Consider the following 21,773-nt stretch of genomic DNA (forward strand, 5'->3'; position numbering starts at 1 on the left):
GAGCATCAGAGGGTCCCATCTACAAAGGTGTCTGTAAGTTCTTCTGTCGTTCCAAAGGCCATGGCTTCATTACCCCTGCAGATGGAGGGCCTGACATCTTTGTACACATCTCTGAGTAAGTCGTCTGGGTGGCCGAGGAAGGCTGGAACTTTGGTTTGCCCTAATTACTGAATACTTCTGATGTTTCAGATACAAGAATGGTTTATAACCTGTCACCCTTACTTCAGCAGAGAGGAGTTATGCAGATGTTACTGGCAGTGATTGATTATGCTGTACTTTTCGTGTTTGACTATAAAGCTGTTGAGTTAAAAACTAGAAGATAAACCTCTCAAATCTCTTAAATAAACTGTGCAGTTTTATGCAGACTCAGAAACTTGTATTTACCTGAAACAATGCAGTATCCAGTTTTAATCTAAAGATTTATAACACTGAAAATTCACTACTCTTACCTTGCACTGCTTGTACCATTATAAAACTAAAGGTTAATTACCTTTACTGCTAAGAAAAGTCATACTTTATTACTTCCTTGGATTTATTTAGCTTCAGTTTTGGACAGCTTATAACTAAAACTTTCTCTGTTAAAGGGTGCATTAGTATCTCCACTTTTTGCCTAGAGCACACTGAGAACCATCACCTCTGAATGTACCTTTTGATAAACTAAACAGATTAAGCTTTTCAAGTCCCTCGCTGAGAATTTCTTCTCCAGTCTGAAACAGTCTTTCCAGTCTCTTTTAGTTCTAAATGTGCTGTAGAAATTAAATATAATTTTAGAACAATACACTGTACACATACTTCCAGCATATGGAGATAAAATCTCCTCCAGACTCCTGCTCGGTTACTCTTTCTGTACATCCCATAATCACATTAGCTCTCTTGTCCCTAGTCTTTTGCCAAGTTGCTTATCTGCTCTGACCTCAGCATCCTTTGCAGTGTCTGAGTTTGGTGCAGTCCCAGACATCCCTGACAGCAGTGTTTGTGTCCCTTGTTCCTAGATGTATGACCACATTTGATTGCACTGCAGCACATCTTACTTGAATAGGCCCTGCCTGCCAAGGAATCCAGATCATGCTCCATGACTCCACTGTCTTTGTTATTTATTAAACATTATTTATATTAAACCTTGCAGATTGTTATTTATTAAACATTATATTAAACCTTGCAGTTTTGCTTGGTTAATCTGCAAGGTTTAATAGACAATTTTGTATTTGTTTCTTGATAAAGATGCTGACCAGCATTGGGGCTGAAACTGGTCTCTGCAGGCATGTATTAAGATTGCTCAGTATTTATTCTCCAGTAACTTCTTTTAGATCTATCACCAGTTTTTAGTCTACCTGTTGTTTACAATGCTGAAGCAGTGGCCAGCAGGACCAGGGAAGTCATCCTTCCCCTGTACTCAGCTTTGGTGAGGCTGCACCTCGAGTACTGTGTCCAGTTTTGGGCCCCTCATTACAAGGACATTGAGGCGCTGGAGCGTGTCCAGAGAAGGGCAACAGAGCTGGTGAAGGGGCTGGAGAACAAACCTCATGAGGAGCGGCTGAGGGAACTGGGGTTGTTTAGCCTGGAGAAGAGGAGGCTGAGGGGAGACCTTATCACTGTCTACAGCTACCTGAAAGGAGGGTGTAGTGAGGTGGGTGTTGGTCTCTTCTCCCAAAGAACAAGTGACAGGACAAAAAGAAATGGCCTTAAGTTGTGCCAGGGGAGGTTTAGGTTGGATATTAGGAAAAACTTCTGCACTGAAAGGGTTGTCAAGCATTGGAACAGGCTGCCCAGGGTGGTGGTGGAGTCACCGTCCCTGGAGGTATTTAAAGGACGTGTAGATGTAGTACTTGGGGACATGGTTTAGTGGTGAACTTGGCAATGCTGGGTTTACAGTTGGACTAGATGATCATAATGATCTTTTCCAACCAAACTATTCTATGATTCTATGAAAAGCCTTACCAAAGTTATTCACGTTGCCCCAGCTATCTTCCCTGCTTGTGTGTGTAGCATGTGTCCTTGGAGAAGGAGCACGTTGGCCTTTTTCCAGTTTTCTGAAGTGTTACTGCGTGATGGGCATTGGCAAACCAAAGCTTTTTAGGACTCATGGGTGCAAATAGGCTGAGTAGTCCAACTTACATGTTCAACCCAAGGAAATGTTTAGTACCTTCTTTTTCTTTTGTCTAATACAAATGCACAATTTCTCCTTAATTTTTGAATAACTTAAAAATAGCATTTATTATATCACAGTTTAAAAATGTTACTGTGAACATCTAGTCTGACCTCTACAGTTATGGATCAGCAAGGGTTTAGTTAAAACAACCCTCTCACAGAAACATGAATTCTCAGCCCTCTAATGAATTCTTTTTTAAGGAACTGTCTATTTTCAGTCTTGTTTTTTTCTTCTACATTTTCTCTTCCAATTAGTTCGGTAAAATTTTCTTCTGTTATGTGACATTAACCCTTTTAAAACCCTAGAGATACCTTGTTGATTGGGACTGCCCTTTGTTTGTCTAGATGGAATATGAACTAATCTCTCAGGTGTTCCCCAGTTCCTATCCTGTGGCCCAACACATCTTTCTCTCTGGGCCCAAACCCCAGTACATGATTCTGGATACACTAACTGCTCCTACCCTCAATCCCCCTCCAGTCAGCTCTAATTCTTAGAAAGTCCAGTGATGTTTTTCTGTTTGGCTGTTGAAGACTCCCATATGTCTCCTGTACTGAAATCCGTTACGACATTATTAAAAACATTTTTTGTGTGCTGTGATTTTGGTGTCTGTGCGAGAGGCCCCCTCTCACAGGCATCCCCTCTCGTGGGCTGTGCTAGTTGGTGTATCGATCCCATATGCTTTCAAATGCTTTGACTGCGAGCCATCAATAAGCTATATTTAAGTAATTATGCCCTGAATGTGGTGTGCCACCTTCCTCTTTCTTCCACCCACTCAGTCTATCCTAAAAATGCTATTGAACAAGCCACCAAGGTTGTAAAAGTTCATGGGCAATCACACTTCTTGATCTATTTTCAGCGTGTTTATTTTGCTGCCACGTGTCAAATTCTCTGTTTGTTCCCTCACCCAGCCGTGGCCTCAGGCTGCCCTGCATGGGAACACTGGAGCAGATAAAGGATGAGAGGGGGGGAGCTGCTGCGTGGGCAGGGGGTGACGGGCTCTGGCCCACTCAAGTACAACCTTCAGCCTGAGCTCCGGCTTCCCAGGGCTCAACTTAGTGCCCTACCTGCTGGACCAGGCTGCTTCTCTTCATTTTCAGTTACTTCATTTCAGTCTAATGCTCACGTGGGTGGGGAATGTCTCCATACACCATGCTGCAGTGCGCTGCAGACTTTCAGGGTTACTGTAGATGAGAAGATTGGAGGGGACCTCCTCGACCCCATCCACTGCTGGCAGGTGCCTGTGCCTTTCTGGCAGGTGCTTTACTTGATGCACTCTTAACAGTTTGAGTGCTGGGGATCCACTGCCTCCCTGGGTGATCTCTTCCTGTAGTTAACAGACTTGGCTCTTAATTGTTTCTGGTATTTAACTGATGTCTCCCTTGCTTTCAATATGACCCTTCATCCCTCCTTCCATCTCCACAGCAAGTAAATTACGCCTTTCCTCTTTAAGCCTGTCATTTTTGTGCTCAAAGACTGTTCTTGTTCTTTCAGAAACATTTTACCGAGGTTAGTTCATATGAATTTTGTAGGACTGAAGGGTGTGCTTTATGCAACTTTTCTACACTCAATTCTGCTCCTTTGAAGCGAACAGGTTTTTTTTCCTATTAAACCAGGACTGGGACAGTGTTTTAAATGTTTCTTATGTAGGTACTGTCTCAGAGCTGAAATTAAAAAATAGCTGATGTTTCTGCCTCAGCCTGTTAGTAAAAAAGTGCTAATATTGAAGCCCTGAAGGTTTCAGCACATTGTGTTCTTTAATTACTCTGAGTGTATTTGAATTGTTGGAAACAGCTTTTAGTGCTAGAGGGTGATGGTATCACAGTCTTAATTCTGATGCAAGGCAACACTGGAAAGATGAATTAATAATGCCTTTCAGTTTATTTCACAGTGAATTAGAAACATTGCTCTTTATTAATGGGTATTGCTTATTGCAGCAGCATTCTGTAACCATCACTGTGACTCAGGCGACTCCAGTGACTCAGGTTTGTGTCATGTGAGTTTTGAGATACTGCTTGTGATTCTTTTCTACCTCTTTTACTCAGTTAAACCTGAACCTGAGAGAGGCATCAGTCTGTTCACTGTTTGTGTGGTATAGGCATCTACTCGTGAAATGAAAGAGAAATATTTCTCCTGAATCAGTTCTGCCTGAAAGCTAGGATTTCAGGAGCGTGGATAAAATGGTACACCAGTTTGGATTCAGCAAGATAGACTGTTCCTCTGTGCTCATCACTCAGCTGTGATGATTAGTGAAGATTTTGAGCCTTGGGACCAGCTGCCTATCTTGCAGATTAATATGATTTTAAACATAAACATTTAATTTGAGGAATTAAACTTTTTTTTTTCTCTAAGCTTTGGGGAGCTGTAAGGTTACACTTCAATGAAAATGTCTTCCCTAAAATGGAATGTCTCTTTCCTGTAGCTTTATTTTTGTAAGATAATAACACTTAGCGTGGCATTTCCGTAAGTGAGCATTAGCCTAAAAATAAGGTCGACTATATGTGGCATTCAAAAGTCTTCACTTGGCATCTGCAAAATTTTTTATTTCACCATCTGAGAGAGAGTTTAAGGTGAGTGTGGGCATGTGGACATGTTTTATGAGTGGAACTTGCAGCAAAGCTGCGTTGCTGTGAATCTGGACCGGTCAGGTGTGGGTAGATATACAGTGTAAGAAATGCCAGTTTGAAATGCAGGTTTTAAAGGTGCTTTTTGTCTGTGTGGCTGGCTGTTTTAACGAGTGGCTCTGAAGACTGCAGAGAAGATTTGGTTTGGGTTTTGGTAACAGTTGTGTGGAGCCAGTTCTGCTTTTTAACTGGCTGGGTACAAATGTACAAAACTGCAATTAACCAGGGCAGCCTGGAGTTCTCTGGAAATGCTGACGCTGGTAGGTGGTAGCGTTTCCTTTTGAGCTGTCCTCCTGCAGCAGGTAGGGGCACGGTGGCAGCTCTGGCGACAGCCACTGCAGGTGGTAGGAGCTTCCTGGCACCTTCTTGGGTCGGTCTGTGGGTAAAACATCTGCAGCTGAAACCCGGTACCACAACTGCAATGCCGTTGGGGACTCGAGATGGACAGATTGGAGCCAGCTCCTGCACACCGACCTGAGCGGCTGTTCCTGCCTGCAGACACACAACCGGGAGCTGCAATAAAGCTGTTGCACCCCTGCCACCCAGCCAGAGCACCAGCCGCAGTGCCTGTGCAGCGAGCCCTGCTTCCTCCTGTTCACTGGAAACACTTCTCATGTTGGTATAAGCAGTTGTGTGAGGAAGATGCTCTGGTTTGTTGGATGTGGTGAGATTCTTTTTTCTCAGTTTAATACTTTGCCCTTCTCCAGAGCAGAAAACAAAATGTGCTTGCTAGTAGTGAGTGTAAAACCCTAGCTGGCAAACGTGGGGATGGAGGAGTCGCTGAGATGGTAATTCCAGAAAATGTCTCTAGAAAACTGGAAGCAAAGGCATATTCATTTGCCTGCAGTGAATTTTTTTAAAAGCCTTTAACTACGTTTTTAATAGTGACATGTGCTGTTAATGCTTTCCTTTCCAACAGCCTGTATCATCATCCACTGCCACCAAACTGATGGTGTTATTATAGTGTCAGTGCTGAGAACTGTATTCTCCTCGATATCTTACCTCCTCTGCTATTTCATAGCGGGTGTAAGTCAGCTCTCACAAAGAGGAGCTGGTTTGGTTGTTACTGAAATGTAAGGGCTCTGGTGGCTCTTCAGCTTCCCCCTCTTCCTGTGGACGTGGCATGTTTCCAGAGAGCAGACAGGTAATCCCTGCAGTGCTGGCTGCTGAGGTCCCCCCTTGTGCTGGGGGTGGCTGCCTGTACAGACAGGTTGGTGTCAGCTCACCTTCCACAGGGGTCCTGAGGGCACGGAGCAAGGGGGATGGGGGAAGGTGGGGTGTCTAGCAGCAGACCAAATGATGTGCTTCAGAGCACTGCGTAAGAATCCCACTCTTGTGTTTTCCCAGTGTATTTGGGAGCGTGCATATGATGGATATTCTTACTCTCCAGGCTTTTGCATTTGACTGGGATTTGGCCTGAAGCCTGTGTACCTGCAAGGACAAGGTGAGGAGGTAGTTCACCAGAGAGCAGTGATGCATAAATGACCTCACTCTTGTTTTTTTAAAGATTTTATTTTGCAAAAGCAGCTGATTTAATGGAACAGAAAAAAATATGTGCAGTGCTTGTGGGTTTTGTGCAGCTTGCTAGTACTTGGCTCTGAAGGAGAAAATGCTGCATTGCAGAGAGGCCTTCCTTCAGGCTGGGTTCCTGATTCCGTGCTTAGTGGTAGCTTTGGACAATTGATGTTATATTTCCCCCTGGACATTGACACACAGCATCCTTGGGTCTGTGGAGAGATCCTGAGTTTGCTGTGCGTTGTGTTGTGATCTCAGGAGATTATGCTTCTAGTGCCTGTGACTCAGGAGTACTGAACAGAACAGAACAGAAATGGTTTCTCAGTGGGCTCCCGGGTGGGGGTACGGCCCCATTCTGCTGTTGCACCTCAGTTTCTCAGTATGCTGGAGGTGTACCATCAGCTGCATCTTCCTGCAGGGTGGAACCCAGCTGCGTCCCTGCTGCTGTCCTGCTGCATTGAGGAGCTGGCTTTGAGCTTTCCATGCCCATGGAGGGATCATCTCTTCGCGCTCTTTTCTTTCCTTTGATTTTCTGCCAGATCACTATGTTTAACACAAAGCCTTAGTGCCACATCTCCTGGCTCTTCTGTGATGCATAACAATATGGGTTGGAAATGAACTGGTAATTATAAACAGAGTGCTGAATCTGAGCTGAGAGTATGAGCCTTTCTGGCCTCTGCCTTTTCTGTGAACTAGAAGCAAAACAGTTTCTGCTGGCTGCAGCCAACTGCTTTGGGACTGCTGGGAAGCCAAATCTGAGCTTTCTGATTTCCTTCAAAATATTTAAAGCACTTGATGACTTGCCGGCTTTGGGCTGCACACTTCCTTCCGGACATGCTCCCTTTCTGGTGCCTTGCTGCATCTGTTGAAGTGTCTAAAATCAGCAGATTATCTGGGGTGGGGAGGAGGGGCAGTCAAATACCACATCTCGCTTGAGAGGGGCTTGGAAATGAGTAGAACGTGGACAGGCTTTTCCTAAGGATTCTCCACACTCCCATATTTGGCTCAGAAAACTCACATGCTGCACTGGTGCATGCAGGAGAGACAGCTCGCTGTGATTGTAGCAAAACCTTCCCAGAATCTGCACCTGAATGATGGAATCCATAATAGTCAAAGCCAAGACTTACACTCTAGTTGCAAGGTGCACAGTGGACGTTGAAGGCGGATGTGGTCACCTGAGGATGGAGGTTCTTTGTGATTAGTGAACACAGAACATAACTGCCCTGGGCTTTGGTTTCCAGATGCAGACAGTAGGTGTTATTGTGACAGGATCCAAGTTGGATGCTTGCAGGGACAGGCATTTTACCTTTGACTGAGTCCACATAGGCATCCTTGGAAAGCTCTGCCTCTCGTGATCACCAGTTTCTTCCTCATGGTGTGTGGTGTGCTGCCTGGCGTTGAACTAGCTGCTAAAAGTAGATATAGACCCATAACCATCCCTGAACATGGATTCAGAAACCATGACTAGAGATCTCAGTAGAGAACTGGGCAAAGACAAGGATGCACCCGCTGTACTGGGAGTGAAGCGCAGCTTCTGTCCTAGACAAGGCAGCTCCTGGGAGATCTCTCTATAGTGGCACAGAGACCAGGGCAGTCCTGTAGCAGAGACCTTGGATATTAACAGCTGGATTCTTCTGTGTTTGGACCTCTTCCTCACTTGTCTGTCCCAGTTATGAGTGTGACTGGTGGGTGAGAGGCAGCCCTGCTTCTGTTTTGCCTGCCAGCTGCCTTCATAAGGTTGTCACTGGCTTTGGTGATGAATGCTGGCGCTGTCGGCTTACCCCGGGACTGCATGGGAGGGCACTCAGGATTAGTAACTAATAATAGTTCATTACTCTGTCATGTCCTGCTGTTTAATAAAAATAGGGGTTTCCTGGGAGGTGTGTTGAGGCGTTAAATGAGATTTAAGAAGCCCACAGGATAACACAGCCCTTTGATCCATGGGAAGTGGCTACGCGGTGTGATCCATGGCAGACTTGTTGACCAGCAAGACTCTGAGTTCACTGAAAACTCTTGTTCAAAAATGTTTCCATGTGACTTAGTTTTTGTCCCAAGAGGTTTAACTAGAGCCCTGGAATATGAATAGCAGCTATGAGAAGGAAGAACTAGAACATTCCTTATTTAGCTAATTTCCTAATAACCTCCCAGTTCCCTAAAAATAGTGCAGGATAAAATGCTCCAACGTACTAGACTGGCGCTGAGCTGGGAAATGGGAGTTGCTGGATAATCTAAAGCTCACTCTATTGTGTCTCACGCTGACACTAACATCAGGAAAGCATTTCCTATTTTTAGCTTAATTTTTTGACATGTCTTAAAGTTCCTGGATACATAGATATCCATTATTTTGAACAGAACAGGCATATCAGTCTCTTAAATAGCAGTGAAAAATCTCCAGCTACCTCTAGATCAACATTTAATATATAGCTAGGGTAAAAGTAAAAAATACAGATCTAAAAATATTTAATCAGTATATTACATCAAAAAGGCCATGTTTAACTTCCTCGACTAAATTACCCAGGTAACTTATGTTGTATACAGAGTGTCTGTTGTAGGCTGAGTCTGTTCCAAGGTGTCTGTTTACTTTCTCTGATCTTTTCCAGTTCATTTACCTCCCAGCCCTTAAGGGAATTGCTTCCTGGTGAAGGATCTTCCTGCAGCTTTGTGTAGGGCTATGTCTCCAGTCCCATACCATCTCATCACCTTTCAAGTGCCATTATATTGTTCTTTCTTGACCCCACCAGAAGTACTGCACAACCTGGGTGTTTGTTCCAGATTCTAAGCATCACGTAGCGATAACAATGCTGGAGTATGTCTACACCTATCCCAGAAGCAGCATTTGGTGGGTAAACACTGTGCTGGGAACACTGCTCACAGACAGGTTTACTCGGGCTGCAAGCTAAGACCTTTGTCCTCGTGCTTTTCATGTGCACTGGGGGCAATGAGTTAATGATCTTGTATTCAGTAGGCACCAAGAGTAACTGGTAATCAGAAAACTGCAGGAAAGAAAAGGATGTCTGACCTGTGGGAGAAAAGTTGAAAGGCCAAAAGAAGAAAATTAAATTTGAGCTGTTTGTGTGGCCACAACCTTTTTAGACAGCTGTGCAAAGGACAGACTTGGTCTTGATGAGGTGGGGTCACCTCAACAAACAAGGAAAGAAATAAGGCAAACTAGGGGACAAGAAGCAGCCATGTTTGGGTTGAATGAGGTTTTATGACAACCTTTCCTCTCTTGTAGTGTTAGTTTGGATAAGGAAGGAAACCAAGACAGGATCTGATGCTGTCAGCATAGTGCTCTGTCCAGTCAGAAGTGCTTTCTGATGGAGAAGAGTGTACCCTTCTGGGTAGTGCTTAGGGCTGTGCAGATTTTGGGGCTAATGTGGTCTGTTTAGAAGAAGGAACAGGAGTAATTAACCTCATGATTCACGTGTAAGAAATTTGGGTCAGCAAATGTTTGGTTTGGTTTGGTTTCTTCCCTGTGCAGACCAGGGGCTGTAGACAGCTACTCCAACCAGTCATCTAACGAGTGCTGAGGGATGCAGTGGCTCTCAGTGATAGCTGAGTGTGTGTCCTCCACTCTGGGTTGGTCCCTTTGCTCCTCCTCTCCCTGACTGCAGCCTGTCATACATTAGGCATACCATTTCTGTGCCTGTACTGATGCACTTGTTCTTCATTTCTTGAAAAACCAGGATCACTTTGGTTGCCAGTACACCTACAACCCCTTTCTTACCAGAAACTCTTCTGGTGTTTATTCACATTTCAGTTTTAAACTAAACTCACCCCAACAAAACCCCCATCTTTTTTAGCACTCAAGTGATAACTAATTTATCTCTTTTTCAGGAGCTTAAAATACTGCCTTTCATTGGCACATCTTTGGTGCTTCAGGAGAGAGTGTGAATCCTCTTTCCTTCTATGTTAACCATGCCTACTGATATCTTTTGCAGATTTCAAATGTTTATTTTGCTAACTACGTCTCATCCTGTTTTACAGGAGCTTTCAGGCTCAATGTGAGATCCCTTCCTGGGCAGGGCATCCGTTTCATTTGATGCCTGCAAAGTGGTGACTCTGAGCTCACCGCTCACTGTGCGTGTTCATCCTCTGCAGGAATCAAAGGCAGGACCTGGGGCTGTGGAGTGGGCAGCTGTAATGATTAGAGGAAATGCTACTTTAGTTCCTGCCCCATGTTCACTGTCCACAGCTGGTCCTGGTGCTCCAGGCCACATGAAGAAACATGTTTTATTACAACTTGTTCCCGTGGCTCAGCTGTACTTGAGACAGTGTAGACTTTCCGCTTCGGCTCTTGTTGTCTGTGTTCAATACATCTGAGCTGGGAAATGTTTCTGCTCACTGTGTTTTGCTAGTCTTGTGTTCCTTTGTACGGGTAAAATGTCTGTGCTGTAGTGCCTTCCACCTTCCTCAGGTGGGACTGACATCATCCATGGGTTGTGTTGTAAGTTACCGCTCATGGTAATGTGGTTTTAGCTCAACAGCAACATTTTTTTTTTTTTTCGTGGTAATGTGTTTTTAGCTCAACAGCAACATTTTTTTTTTTGGCAATAAGGGGTCATTCAAGAAATTCAAGTGGGAAAGATGATGTCATTTTTTTTACATGATATTCCTATTTTCACTTGTGGTTTGACTCTCTCTTGTGTCTCTTCTTGAGGCTTCATGTCTGCTTGTGAGGCTCTGAGACAGTACAAGTAGCATCTTCTCATTCTTGCTTGAAATCCTCTGTTTCAAAATCAGGGAAAGCTGCAGAGAATTGGGTGACAAATTCCTTTGGCGGTAAAAAAGGTAAATTTTTTATTGTCAAATCTCTGCTCCTGAAAGGACAGTAAGTATTGGGTGTGCAGCCCCTTCACACCTGAAGAAACCTTAAAACTGTTAGAAATGGGGGTGGTGGGGTATAAATGAAGGCAGTAACTGAAGAGGACAGCCATAGCAAGCGTCTGTATGTGGGAGCTTGAACATAATCTGTCCAGTGTGACACAGGACTGGGCTGACAGGTTATCCTGGAGCCTTTGGAAGTAAATAAAGGTCAGTTGGATCAGTCTGTGTGGGGAGGAAAGGGCTGTCAGGTCTGATGAAGGAGGCTTTATCTTGACTTTTCTGCAAATAATTTTTCTGCCTTCAATTTACTGCCATTTTCCCAGGCACTGCTCTGAAGAGTTCAGCTTAGGCCATACCCTCTTGGGTCTGATTCCCACAGGCACAGGCAGCTCTGGAGTAGGGGTTTAGCCCAGGAAAAGAAAGCCTGAAGAACATGTGTTTCAAGCTGCAGGCCTTGGGAATGCCTTTAACTCCTTGTAGCAGCTTTTTTATATTTGTGTATAAATACAGGAGCATTTTCAATATCACATTGATACAATCAGTTAGCAAACAATGACTTTGCTTCTGATTTTCCCGTGGGAGGAGTTATAATTTGCGGGTCAGTTTTGGTTTCCTCTGTACCTGCCTGCTTTAGCCCATTTCATCCCTGAGAACAGGCTGCGTCTGCTCAGCTGCAGCCCGATGCACCAGCTCCCTGTGCAGCAGTCACGATGCGCAGGTCAGAGGGGAGCAGAAGCTGAGGCAGCCCTTAGAGGGAGATGGGTGGGGGAGAGGCAGTGCAGGAGATGCAGGAGAGGCAGTGCAGGAGATGCAGGAGAGGCAGTGCGAGTTTTCATGAAGCTGAAGCAGTTCTGCAGAACTGTGAGGAGAGGCAAAATCTGATGTGAAGTTACAGCTGTCAGTAAGTGACAGTATATTTACCTCCTATTACTCCTGCCAGCCTTTCCGGCAACGGAAAAGCCATAACAATAACAGGTTTTAAGATGAGAGTGACTATGAAGGGCACTGCTAAAATCTTAGGTCCCTGCAATAACAGAAACATTTGTGGGGTAAAATTCCTGGCTGGTGTGAGTATGCTCCCAGTGAAGGCAAGTAACAAACCCAAGGGTGTTTATCTGTTCAGAAATACAAAAGCTGCTGAGAAACACTGAAAAAAAACCTCAAACAACAAGAAATCTAGAGTCTAGGTTATCAGAGGAGGGGAACCTGAGCATGGGATCGTGTACATATGTTTAAAGAAAGGTGAAGTAGCATCCTTTCTGCTGTCAGAGAATCGAGGTAATGCAGGTTGGAAAGCATCTCTGCCTGTCTTCATTGGCACATGCTGGGATTTTTATTAAAAAGCTCTGATGTTGCACACAGTGGCAGAAGCGAGGGAGGCTGTTACCCTTTGTGTTTCTGATTCATCAGTACATAGTTCTGGACAGAAGGTGACAGCCCTTTTGCCATTTCCCACTGTTTGCAGTGCATGTTTCCCACCTCATCATGCTGGTAGTGACTGGGTAGGAGTGAGCGATTCTTGGAAATCTTCCTAAGTGCTGGATGCTGAAGGGAAGTTTCTGTGGTGTAACGTGTCAGGGTCACAGAATTATCTTTTTTCACAGCAAGTAATTTTGAAGTATTCCACACTGTGTCTTATGTGGGCTTTTTCTTTTTTTTTCTTCATAACTCAGATGAACCCAAAGGTAAAATCAATGACTGGCATGGTACAATCCTTCTTTAAAAAGAAGAAAAAATAAAAAAATCCACAACTTTAAGAGCATGAGAGGAGGGGAAAAAAATAAACTTCTTATAGTTTAAAAAACCAAAGCCCCAAACGAAGTGTCAAACAGTGTCAGCCCTGCCCTCTAGTGCTGCCAGCAGGTAAGAGGGGGTTGCGAGGTTCGCAGCAACATTGTCCAGGGCCGTGCTCAGCTGATTTATTTTTTTTAAGGCATATTAGAGTGTGAAGTTTTTTTGTGTTTGTTTTTTAGGAGGGTGGTGGTGTTTATAGTGTTTTCATAGGCTTTTGATGTAAGACTTTTGTTTTCATAGGCTTTTGATGTAAGACTTTATAGTGTTTTCATAGGCTTTTGATGTAAGACAACCAAAATCCACCTCAAGCTTTGGTAGATGATGGGCTCTATAAAAAAACCCCCTGAAATATCTTGAGCGCCTAAGATAATCATTATGATAAAAATTTAAATAAGCTGCAAAAGAGTAAGAGTGTTTGTCATTTATGATTAACTGAAGCTTCCTCTCCACAGTATCGAAGGCGAGTATGTTCCTGTGGCAGGCGATGAGGTCACCTACAAGATGTGCACCATCCCTCCGAAGAACGAGAAGCTTCAGGCGGTGGAGGTGGTGATCACCCATCTAGCTCCTGGAACCAAGCACGAGACCTGGTCGGGGCATGTTGTCAGCTCTTGAGGCGTCCCAGGGGGAGCGCAGCTGCTGCCTGTGTGGTCACTGCTCAACAACTGGCTGCAGGGGACCTGTCCTAAGAATATTCTACGTATTGTGCGGGAGGAAATACTGCATTGTCAATAAAGCAGAAGCAGGCCAAAATTAACAGCTGGCCTGGAAAAAAAAAAAGGCAATTCAAATACTAAGAAAAAAAATCTAGTGTAACGTGTTTACAAAAAATGTATTTTAAAGAGACCTAGTTTGTGTGCTTGGTGGAGCGGGGGAGGTTTGGTTTTTCTTTCATCTTGTGAACTGATTCCAGTAAATGCCCAGGGGAATCGGGGAGAGGTTTGAAGGAGAGCTCTTCTAGCGCAGATATGACTCCGAGACCCTGGAGGTGTGTGAGCACTGTGTTCCCTTGAGCTGCTGCCCTTCTGTAAGGGTTGGAGTACAATTATTGCTGATAACAGTGCCTGAATGCCTTGGCAGGAGAGAGAAGGAGGCTTTCATTGCTGCAATTTGTTTTCCTCGTGGAAGGAAGCTCACAAACAGAGCAGCTGCCGCAGGGTGGCAAATCTCCATCTGGTGGTTACGCTCCGGTGGCCATGGCTAGGTGCCCTTCAGGTGCGCCGTGTGCAAACGGCTTGTCTGCGTAGGTGTGCGATGTTGTGGTTTTAAAGCCTGGATTGTTTGTGAATTTACTCTAGGTGCCTTGATGGTTGATTAGCAAAAGATTTTATAGGCCAGTATTAAAAAACAAACAAACAAGAAAAAACCCCAAACAAACCCAAATAAAAAAAAATTGCTTCAAGGTAAGTGGTAGAAAGCTGTAGAGTAGTGGATACTTCATAGCCTCTGACTGTGTCTGAATTTAGACAAAGCTGAGGATTACCTTCTTGATTGCATACAGTTGAATGTCTGCCATGGTATTTCACTGGGCAGGCAGAATAACTCTACTTCTGAAAAGAAAGTTATATGCTGTTCAGATGACCATGTATAAAATACTGTGCGAGTATTAACAGGCTCAGCTCTCTTGGTGAAGTAGATTCTGCAGCTGTTTCCCTGGAAGTCTTCTTGGTAGGCTGTGATATGGTCACTCTTGCCCTGACTCTTCCCTGCCTGCAAGATTCCATGTAATCGTATTGCAACTAAATTAGTTCTGTTCCTATTTGCTGTCTTTTTTTCAAATGAAGCATTTTTCTCGATTATATTCCCAACAGTGAATTTTTATTGACTTTGCAAATAAAAAAAAAAAAAAAGAGATGGCATGATATACACATGTTAGTTGTGTGAAACCATAAAACTTCCATTGCCTATTTGTGCCTATTTGTAGTTTTAACAGTGAGTGCTCGCTGTCATGAAATGTCTTAAAAGTCCTTCACAGCAGATGATCTGTTCCGAGGTCTGACCTGGGGAGAGCACAGATGTATGGAGGTTAGTAAATGCTGTGATGGCTTTTTTTACCTTAGCTGTACCTGTATTACACTGTAGTCCATGATAACGACCAGCCTGTAGTGAGGTTTTGTTTATTTTTTATTAACCATAAGACTTAGTAGTAGTGCATTTAGCACTGTCCAGCTCATTGGAATGTCGCATACTGCTTGCTTTACAATAAATGTGACCATTGTAATGCTTTAACAGATGTCTTCAGTCTGCTCTCTGCATAGTCGGTGTTGAAGCATGATTAGCATTAAAGACAGAGGAGAATGCAGGTGCCTGCATATGCACACCTCTATGATAGTTAAAAGGTTTTTAAAAAGCATTGCAGTATCAACTGACTGGGATGAGAGAGTAATTTAGCAAGTTTTCTAGCTGCTTAACAGGTTCATGTAGAATAGATACTACTACTTCTGTAAATACATTTTTTTCATTATATAATATTTAATATTAGCTATTAGTTGTATTAAGGTATGGTAGGGGGTAACAGGGAAGGATAGCATAGCCTGGGGGGAGGAAGGCCAGAACATTTCAGAAGGGGCTCCCAAGACAGAGCAGCCAGTATTCAAAAATGTTGCAGCAAATCTTGTGCCTGCCCTCTTTAAACTCACACTGGAGAAAATAAGATGGGAACAAGGGACTAGGACTTGTGGGTTGCTTTGTTTGGTTTTCTGTTTCTTCTCCCCCCCAGAGAGACAAACTGCTTCTCATCTGTTGGCATGAGACAGAAGATAAACCTTAGCTGTCAGCAGTGGCTGTGTGAGACTGCCTAGCAAGCTCACTTTTAAGATTTGAACATATGCAGGTACGTGCACACACATTATTGTAGTTGAGGCTGAAAACAAATCTGGTTTTGGTCTCGCACAGGATGTTTTGCATAGGTAACTTCTGCAGATATAGGAAACAACCATGCATTAGTAACCAAATAATCAGATACATTGCCTAGGTGTACACACAAAGCAGCCGCTGTTAAACTCTGGCCATCTCTGAAGAGCTTCTCTGCACTACAGATGGTTCTGGTCCAAAGTCTGCTTCCCATTAAAATGGTTCAGGCTGAATTACCCCGTGGAAGTAGGCACACGAGAAGGGCGTTAGCAGACATGAGGGCATTACAGTTCCCCCTGCTTTTCTGCAAGCACTTTGTAATTGGAAAGATTCAAGTCAATCATTTCTTTGTACAGACAGGCAGCAAGCATACAGCAGGTCTGCTTTATGTATTTTATTTGCCAAAATGACAAATTGAAATTGTAATTCTTCATGATAAAATGAGATTTTATTCTTTACTAAATTAAACTGTTCATACACAAGATTACTTTCCTAATGCCAGATGAGAAAAGTAGTAACAGTTACACTGATTGTCATGATTCAACATGAATTTTAAGAGAAACATTTTTCTTAGTACTAAAATCTCATCTACACTTAATGTCTTACCAGGAAAATCAGAAATGTAATTTTGCTACTATGCTCAAGTTGTTTTAATTAACTTTTATAATTTTTAAATTTTTTTAGATTTAAAAAAGTAGGTACCATGAACTGTACTGAGGAGGTAACTTTAGCACCAGTTGGTCCAGCCTTCCCAGTGGTGATAGGCTCATCACGCCTTCTGACCATGCACTGGAACATGTGTGAGGTCAGGGACTTCTGCTCAGTTCTACCTTCCCACCCCCAGAAGGAAATAAAACCTGTCTCTTTTATTCATCTTCCAGTTTTAAACAAGAAAATCACAACTGTCTTATAATTCGTGTCTTTATAGCATAAGGCAGTACTTAAAAACCCCTTAAAATGTTCATCTTTTAAGCAGCAGCTTCTGTTCTGTAACGACTGACCAATGATGAAAAACAATAGAGAATGAAGATGGTTTGAGTTCTTTAAGCCGTCTTAACCGTTTCGTAATTGTGAATTCTAAAAGTCCTTTATTTAAAAAACAGCTCTTCACAGATTCTTCTTGTATCCTGTGGGGATGTGACGCTGTGGCCTTCTGTTCTGGAGTCTGTGAAAATTTCATAGTCATTCCCTCCCTAACAACAGAAAACAGCACAAGAGGATTTAATGTAGCTTCATGTATAGTCACAGTCTGGGGGTGGAAAAGGGCCACATAGAGGAAATTACAGAAAGAAGGGACATAACACAGTCATGTCGGAGATAGATATCTTTCAGAAAGCTAAAAAACTGCAAACCACCATTTTGAGCATGTGGTTATAGCTCAACTTCTGCTCAACACCACAGACGCTTGCCTGAGACCTCCCTGACCTGCACATTAGAAAGAGTAGGACTCTCAGTATAAGTTTAGCCATGTTCTTTAGTATAGCAACACAGTACTGACTTTTAAAAATTGTTTACTTGTTCCTATTAAAGTGTAAAGCTTGTTACAGAACACTGTACCAGCACACGGTATTTGGAACTTACTTGCATTATCCTCTTCCTTCCAACTTGGTTTCCTTTCCTTTTAATTAAGTGATTGTTAACACTGCTGATCCTTCACTATGGCAGTAGTGTTTTGGCCTTGCTAGCTACTGGTCAGATGTGACATTTGAAAGGTCCTTTCACAGCTGGCTCGAGGAACACAGGCACTGCCACTTGCATGAGCAGAGAGGTCCCTTAAAGCTGCAGCTTCATGCACTACAGGAAGCAGTACCTAATTTGTGTACATTTTATAGGGTTTAACATCAACTGTCCATAAACTCTATGCCAGAAGGGACAAGTGGTGACTTTTGCAGCTGGTGTCAAGGGGGGGAAAAAACCCTTTCCATGTAAAGCTTGTCTTTTTCTTATAAAACTTGGCCTTTTAAGTTTATAAAACTATAAAGTTCTTTGTAACTTACAGTTATAAAACTGGAAGTTCTTATAGAACTAAGCCTTTTCTTATAAAACTTAGCCTGACACTGTCCTTTGGCCATGCTCAGCCTTAATTTCGTCCAAGTCCTTGTGCTTGCTGTCAGGTCTCTGCTCAGTATTTTCAAAAGCCTCTGAATCACCCTGCAGAGTTGCCTGTTAAACACAGACAGGTGCTCACATTTATAATCTGCCTTCAGTTCTTGTCAGGCATAATGCCATTGGTTAGAACCTACAGTGCTTGTGGTTTAAAAGAGCAGCTCTGAAATGTATATACAAAACAATATACTCACTGGCATAGTCTTATCTCCAAAGAAATAAATAGTCTTGTATCCATCGTTGGCAATGATTCCCAAGCAATACCTCTTATCCCAGCCATCTGGGAACACATCGAAGCTTATCTGGCCTCCTAAGATAGACAGGAACCAAGCAAACTTTGTTTTATTATAGGAACACATTTCTGAGGGGAGAGCAAGTGAGGAAAATCTAAACTGGGTAAGACTTTTTCATAGAGGGAGTTTTGCAGAAGTCACAAAAATGTTCCGAGACCCTGGAGTTAAGTCTTAGAGTGTTTTACAGGGTATCAGTCATTACAGTTGTGATTTACAGATTATTATTTACCCATTAAACAAATATGAAAATCTTAGTGTCTTAGTGTTCCCAAACACTGACTGCTCTCAAACAAACTGAACCTTTTTTTTAAAAAAATTACATTTAATCTTTTTATTTTTAGAAAGAAACTACATGAGTGAATATAGCCATCAGTGTATGTACAGCCAGAAAGTCTTATGCAAAGGACCTTCTAAAGTTTTCATACCAGAAAAAGGAGGAAATCAGCCTTTTAAACACAGCCTAACAGGACAACAGCTGTTCCAGTTCCAAATCCTTGGACTTTACCAATACATAAAAGTGCGATTCCCAGTCAAAGTGGATGTCAAAGGTATTTACAACATGCTTTAGGAGCACTCTACTGGCAGTTCATTTCTGCCTTGGTGTTTCAATACCACAGCTCTAATGGCAGCCATACTTTCTTATAATCCTGAGAAACAGTGATGTGGTAATATATTGGGAGAGAGAGAAAAAAATTTAAAAATGCATGGCAAATTAATTCCACCTTATTAGCACTTTTCTCTTTAAGCTTGCACTTGCTTTTGGATTTTCTTTTCCTCCTCCCACACAATGCAGCTACAGAACTGGAGAACCAAGGGCTACTGGAACAGTACTGATGTAGTGTTTCTGATCAAAATCAATTCACAGAAACAACTCTGACTAACCAGGAGCATGTAATATGTTTCAAAGTGAGAAGAATCAATCACACAACTGACATTAAAAGACAATGAACTGATGACAAGCAATGAAGTTCGCTTTGTTGATGGATGTCAATTAAAATGTACCAAATTAAAGCCTAAGAGGAAAAAGAGGTTCAGTCTTGCACGCAATGCCTGGAACCACCCTCAGAGAGATAACTGTCACACAATGTGATAGGATATGTCATATCCATAAGAGAATATTAAGTGAAATGTAAATTAATTTACATTTTAAATGAAATTATTGTAAATGTGATACCTATAGAAAACGTGAGGCCTTTTCCTGCAAATTCTCTTCGTAAATCAGCTACGAATTTCTCTCTTATATGTTCCTTCTGTTTAAAAAAAAAACCAACCAAACAAAAACCACAAAACCAAACATCAGTTACATGCTGTGTTAATTCATCAATAAAAAGATAACCCAAAAAACCACCCCCAAAATATCCAGAGGTCTGAGTACCAGGACCAGTGTGATACAGCTATATTTTGTTATTACTGAAAGCAGGCTGAGCAAATTTCCACTTTAATTTGTTACCAACTTGTAAAAAAAAATGAGAGCAAACCTTCACATACATGCTGAGGTATTTGCTATTCTATCTGAAAACCTTAGAATACTAAGAAGTATGCTTCAGCTGCCAGTAAAATTCAGTTTTACAAACAGGGAGGCCGAGGCACAGGAAGAGTCTCAAAACTGGTACTAATCTTCTGATTTGTAAGATCTGAAGATCCATTTTGAAGATCCATTTTCAGAATGCCCTGGACTTAGCTCTGTTTCTCAGCATGCATTAACTGAGTCCCAGGCAAAGACTGCTTTTGAGGAAGTAGATTTCAGTTTTTATATTAGGTCAGAAACAGTTGTTATGCTGTAGCAGGGAACAGAACTCTGATATCATGGCTCAGATTCATTTCAGCCTTGCACACTTAGCTGTGTGCAAAGGAAAAGAAATGGTGACTAGTTTGACCTCAGCTTTTAAATTCTGCTTTAAAAGGCTTTAAGAGAACAAGAAAAGTCATAGTTTTATTGATCTGAATGGATAGGCTGGTATACTAAGGAGCACTCCAGGTTAGTATGGTGTTATCTACAACAGGGTTTTTCAGGAACCCTGTGTGTGGAGGCAGGTGTTTGGTACTGGGGATATAGGGTTAAAAGAAACATGAGCCAAACCCGCCTCTTCTGCAAGTAATCATTGTTAACTATTGTGTATTATTTCCTGAACTCTGAATTAAGAAGTTAGTTAAACCACATGGAACGGATTAAAATGAAAAAAATTCCAGAGTATGAAAGCTTTTAAAAAACGATAACCTGGCCATAACTGCCTCTTCCAGAAGAGCTGGATATTTTTCAAGAGTTGTAACTCACTTTATCAAGTTCATAGAACTCAATTCGTTCTTCCTGGCTACAGCTTCTGCCAATGGGAGACACATTTAACATCCCGTTTCGGAACTCAATAAAAGTGCCCCTGAAAAGGAATTGATTAATGAGACAGAAAATAGATGAGAAATTGCTCAAGATGCTAACTATCACAAAGAACTTTCATTTAATTCTGAAGACAATGGGAATCAGATGTCTCCTTCAGCCTCTCATTGTATGCATAAAAAACAATGTGTAGGAACCAGTACCTCTAGCATCAAGGAGTCTTTTGGACTTTTATCTGAATCTGGTAACCTCAACATCATCCTTACTGACTTTTAAAAGTATGATTTGGTTTTAAAAGTATGACTGGAGCATCCTGTCAACCCAATTCTCAGACCCTGACAGGCCAGTCTGGCAGCAAAATGTAGAGCAGTCTTGGCAATGTTTCTAGCTAGCCTCACATATGGTACATATTGACGTCTTGGGCAGCTGCACCCTCATGTCACATAGAGCTGATCTTACTGCACAGTTCTAATCTCTGGAAAACATTGTGCTGCCGAATTCCAAACATGTCAAGGAAATACTCCTACCTCCAAATTGAACTTACTTCCCTCTTAAATAAAAATGCTCAATCAGCATTTCAAACTCTGTGCTCCAGTGGGGAGCTTCTCTTTGTGTGCATGGATTGAGCTCTGTTTCATGTATACAGTGTTCCTACACCACAAATTATTCCTATTTTGCTGAGCAGTCTGCTTTACATACTGATGCTCAACACCAGAACACGGGAGAACATGGTGACACTGAGATGCGTGTATGCACATACCTTTTCTTGGGCAGTTTAATCTTCGCAATGTAACTCAGGCAGTAGTTGATTAGATCTTGAAGTATGTCCTCACCCAAGTGACCCTGAATGTTCTAACAAAAGAAATACCAGTCAACCAAGAGTCCAGAAGTGGAGATTCTAAAAACAAGTCACATGGAAAACACAGACGCTGGATAGTCTAGAAACACACATTCAATAACTGTCAGTTGATGCACACAGGGTACTAACTAAAGGCTCTTATTTTACTTTTTGTTTACTTTGTTTCTTTTAAACCATAACACCAAACTCCCAGGTAATGTGGTCCTTACTAGTAGGTGCTTTAGAAGGAAACAGTGTGGGCCAAAGACAGCAGACCTAAACAAAAAGTTGCAGTTAATGTCTACTGTAGCGAATTGTGAAGAAACGGAGATTGTTACTGCAGTAAATTGGAAACCCCTGCTCAAGTCAGCAGTTTCAGCTAGGATCTCTTTTGAAAATTAAATTTTTAAAAAATATTTTTAATTTATTAAAATTTTAATTTAAT

General features: G+C 42.4%; 2 protein-coding genes across 2 annotated transcripts in view; one reads left to right on the forward strand and one right to left on the reverse strand.

Moving 5' to 3' along the window:
* The window catches only part of LOC104525899 (calcium-regulated heat stable protein 1), a 16,716-nt gene extending 3,195 nt beyond the window's left edge, over nucleotides 1-13,521 (forward strand). Inside the window, 2 exon segments of the mRNA XM_010169214.2 lie at nucleotides 4-115; nucleotides 13,359-13,521. Coding sequence (XP_010167516.1) covers nucleotides 4-115; nucleotides 13,359-13,521 — 275 coding nt within the window.
* Nucleotides 13,522-16,847: 3,326 nt separating this feature from the next.
* Nucleotides 16,848-21,342, reverse strand: PMM2 (phosphomannomutase 2; the record flags this gene model as incomplete). The annotated part of the gene is made up of 5 exons (XM_010169327.1): nucleotides 16,848-16,952; nucleotides 18,060-18,175; nucleotides 19,333-19,408; nucleotides 20,434-20,533; nucleotides 21,251-21,342. Coding segments are annotated over 5 exons (489 nt in total), but the record flags the coding sequence as incomplete, so codon positions are not given.
* Between the last annotated feature and the right edge of the window lie 431 nt (nucleotides 21,343-21,773).

The sequence above is a fragment of the Antrostomus carolinensis genome, unplaced genomic scaffold (genome assembly GCF_000700745.2).
Source record: "Antrostomus carolinensis isolate BGI_N321 unplaced genomic scaffold, ASM70074v2 scaffold10080, whole genome shotgun sequence".
Lineage (NCBI taxonomy): Eukaryota > Metazoa > Chordata > Aves > Caprimulgiformes > Caprimulgidae > Antrostomus > Antrostomus carolinensis.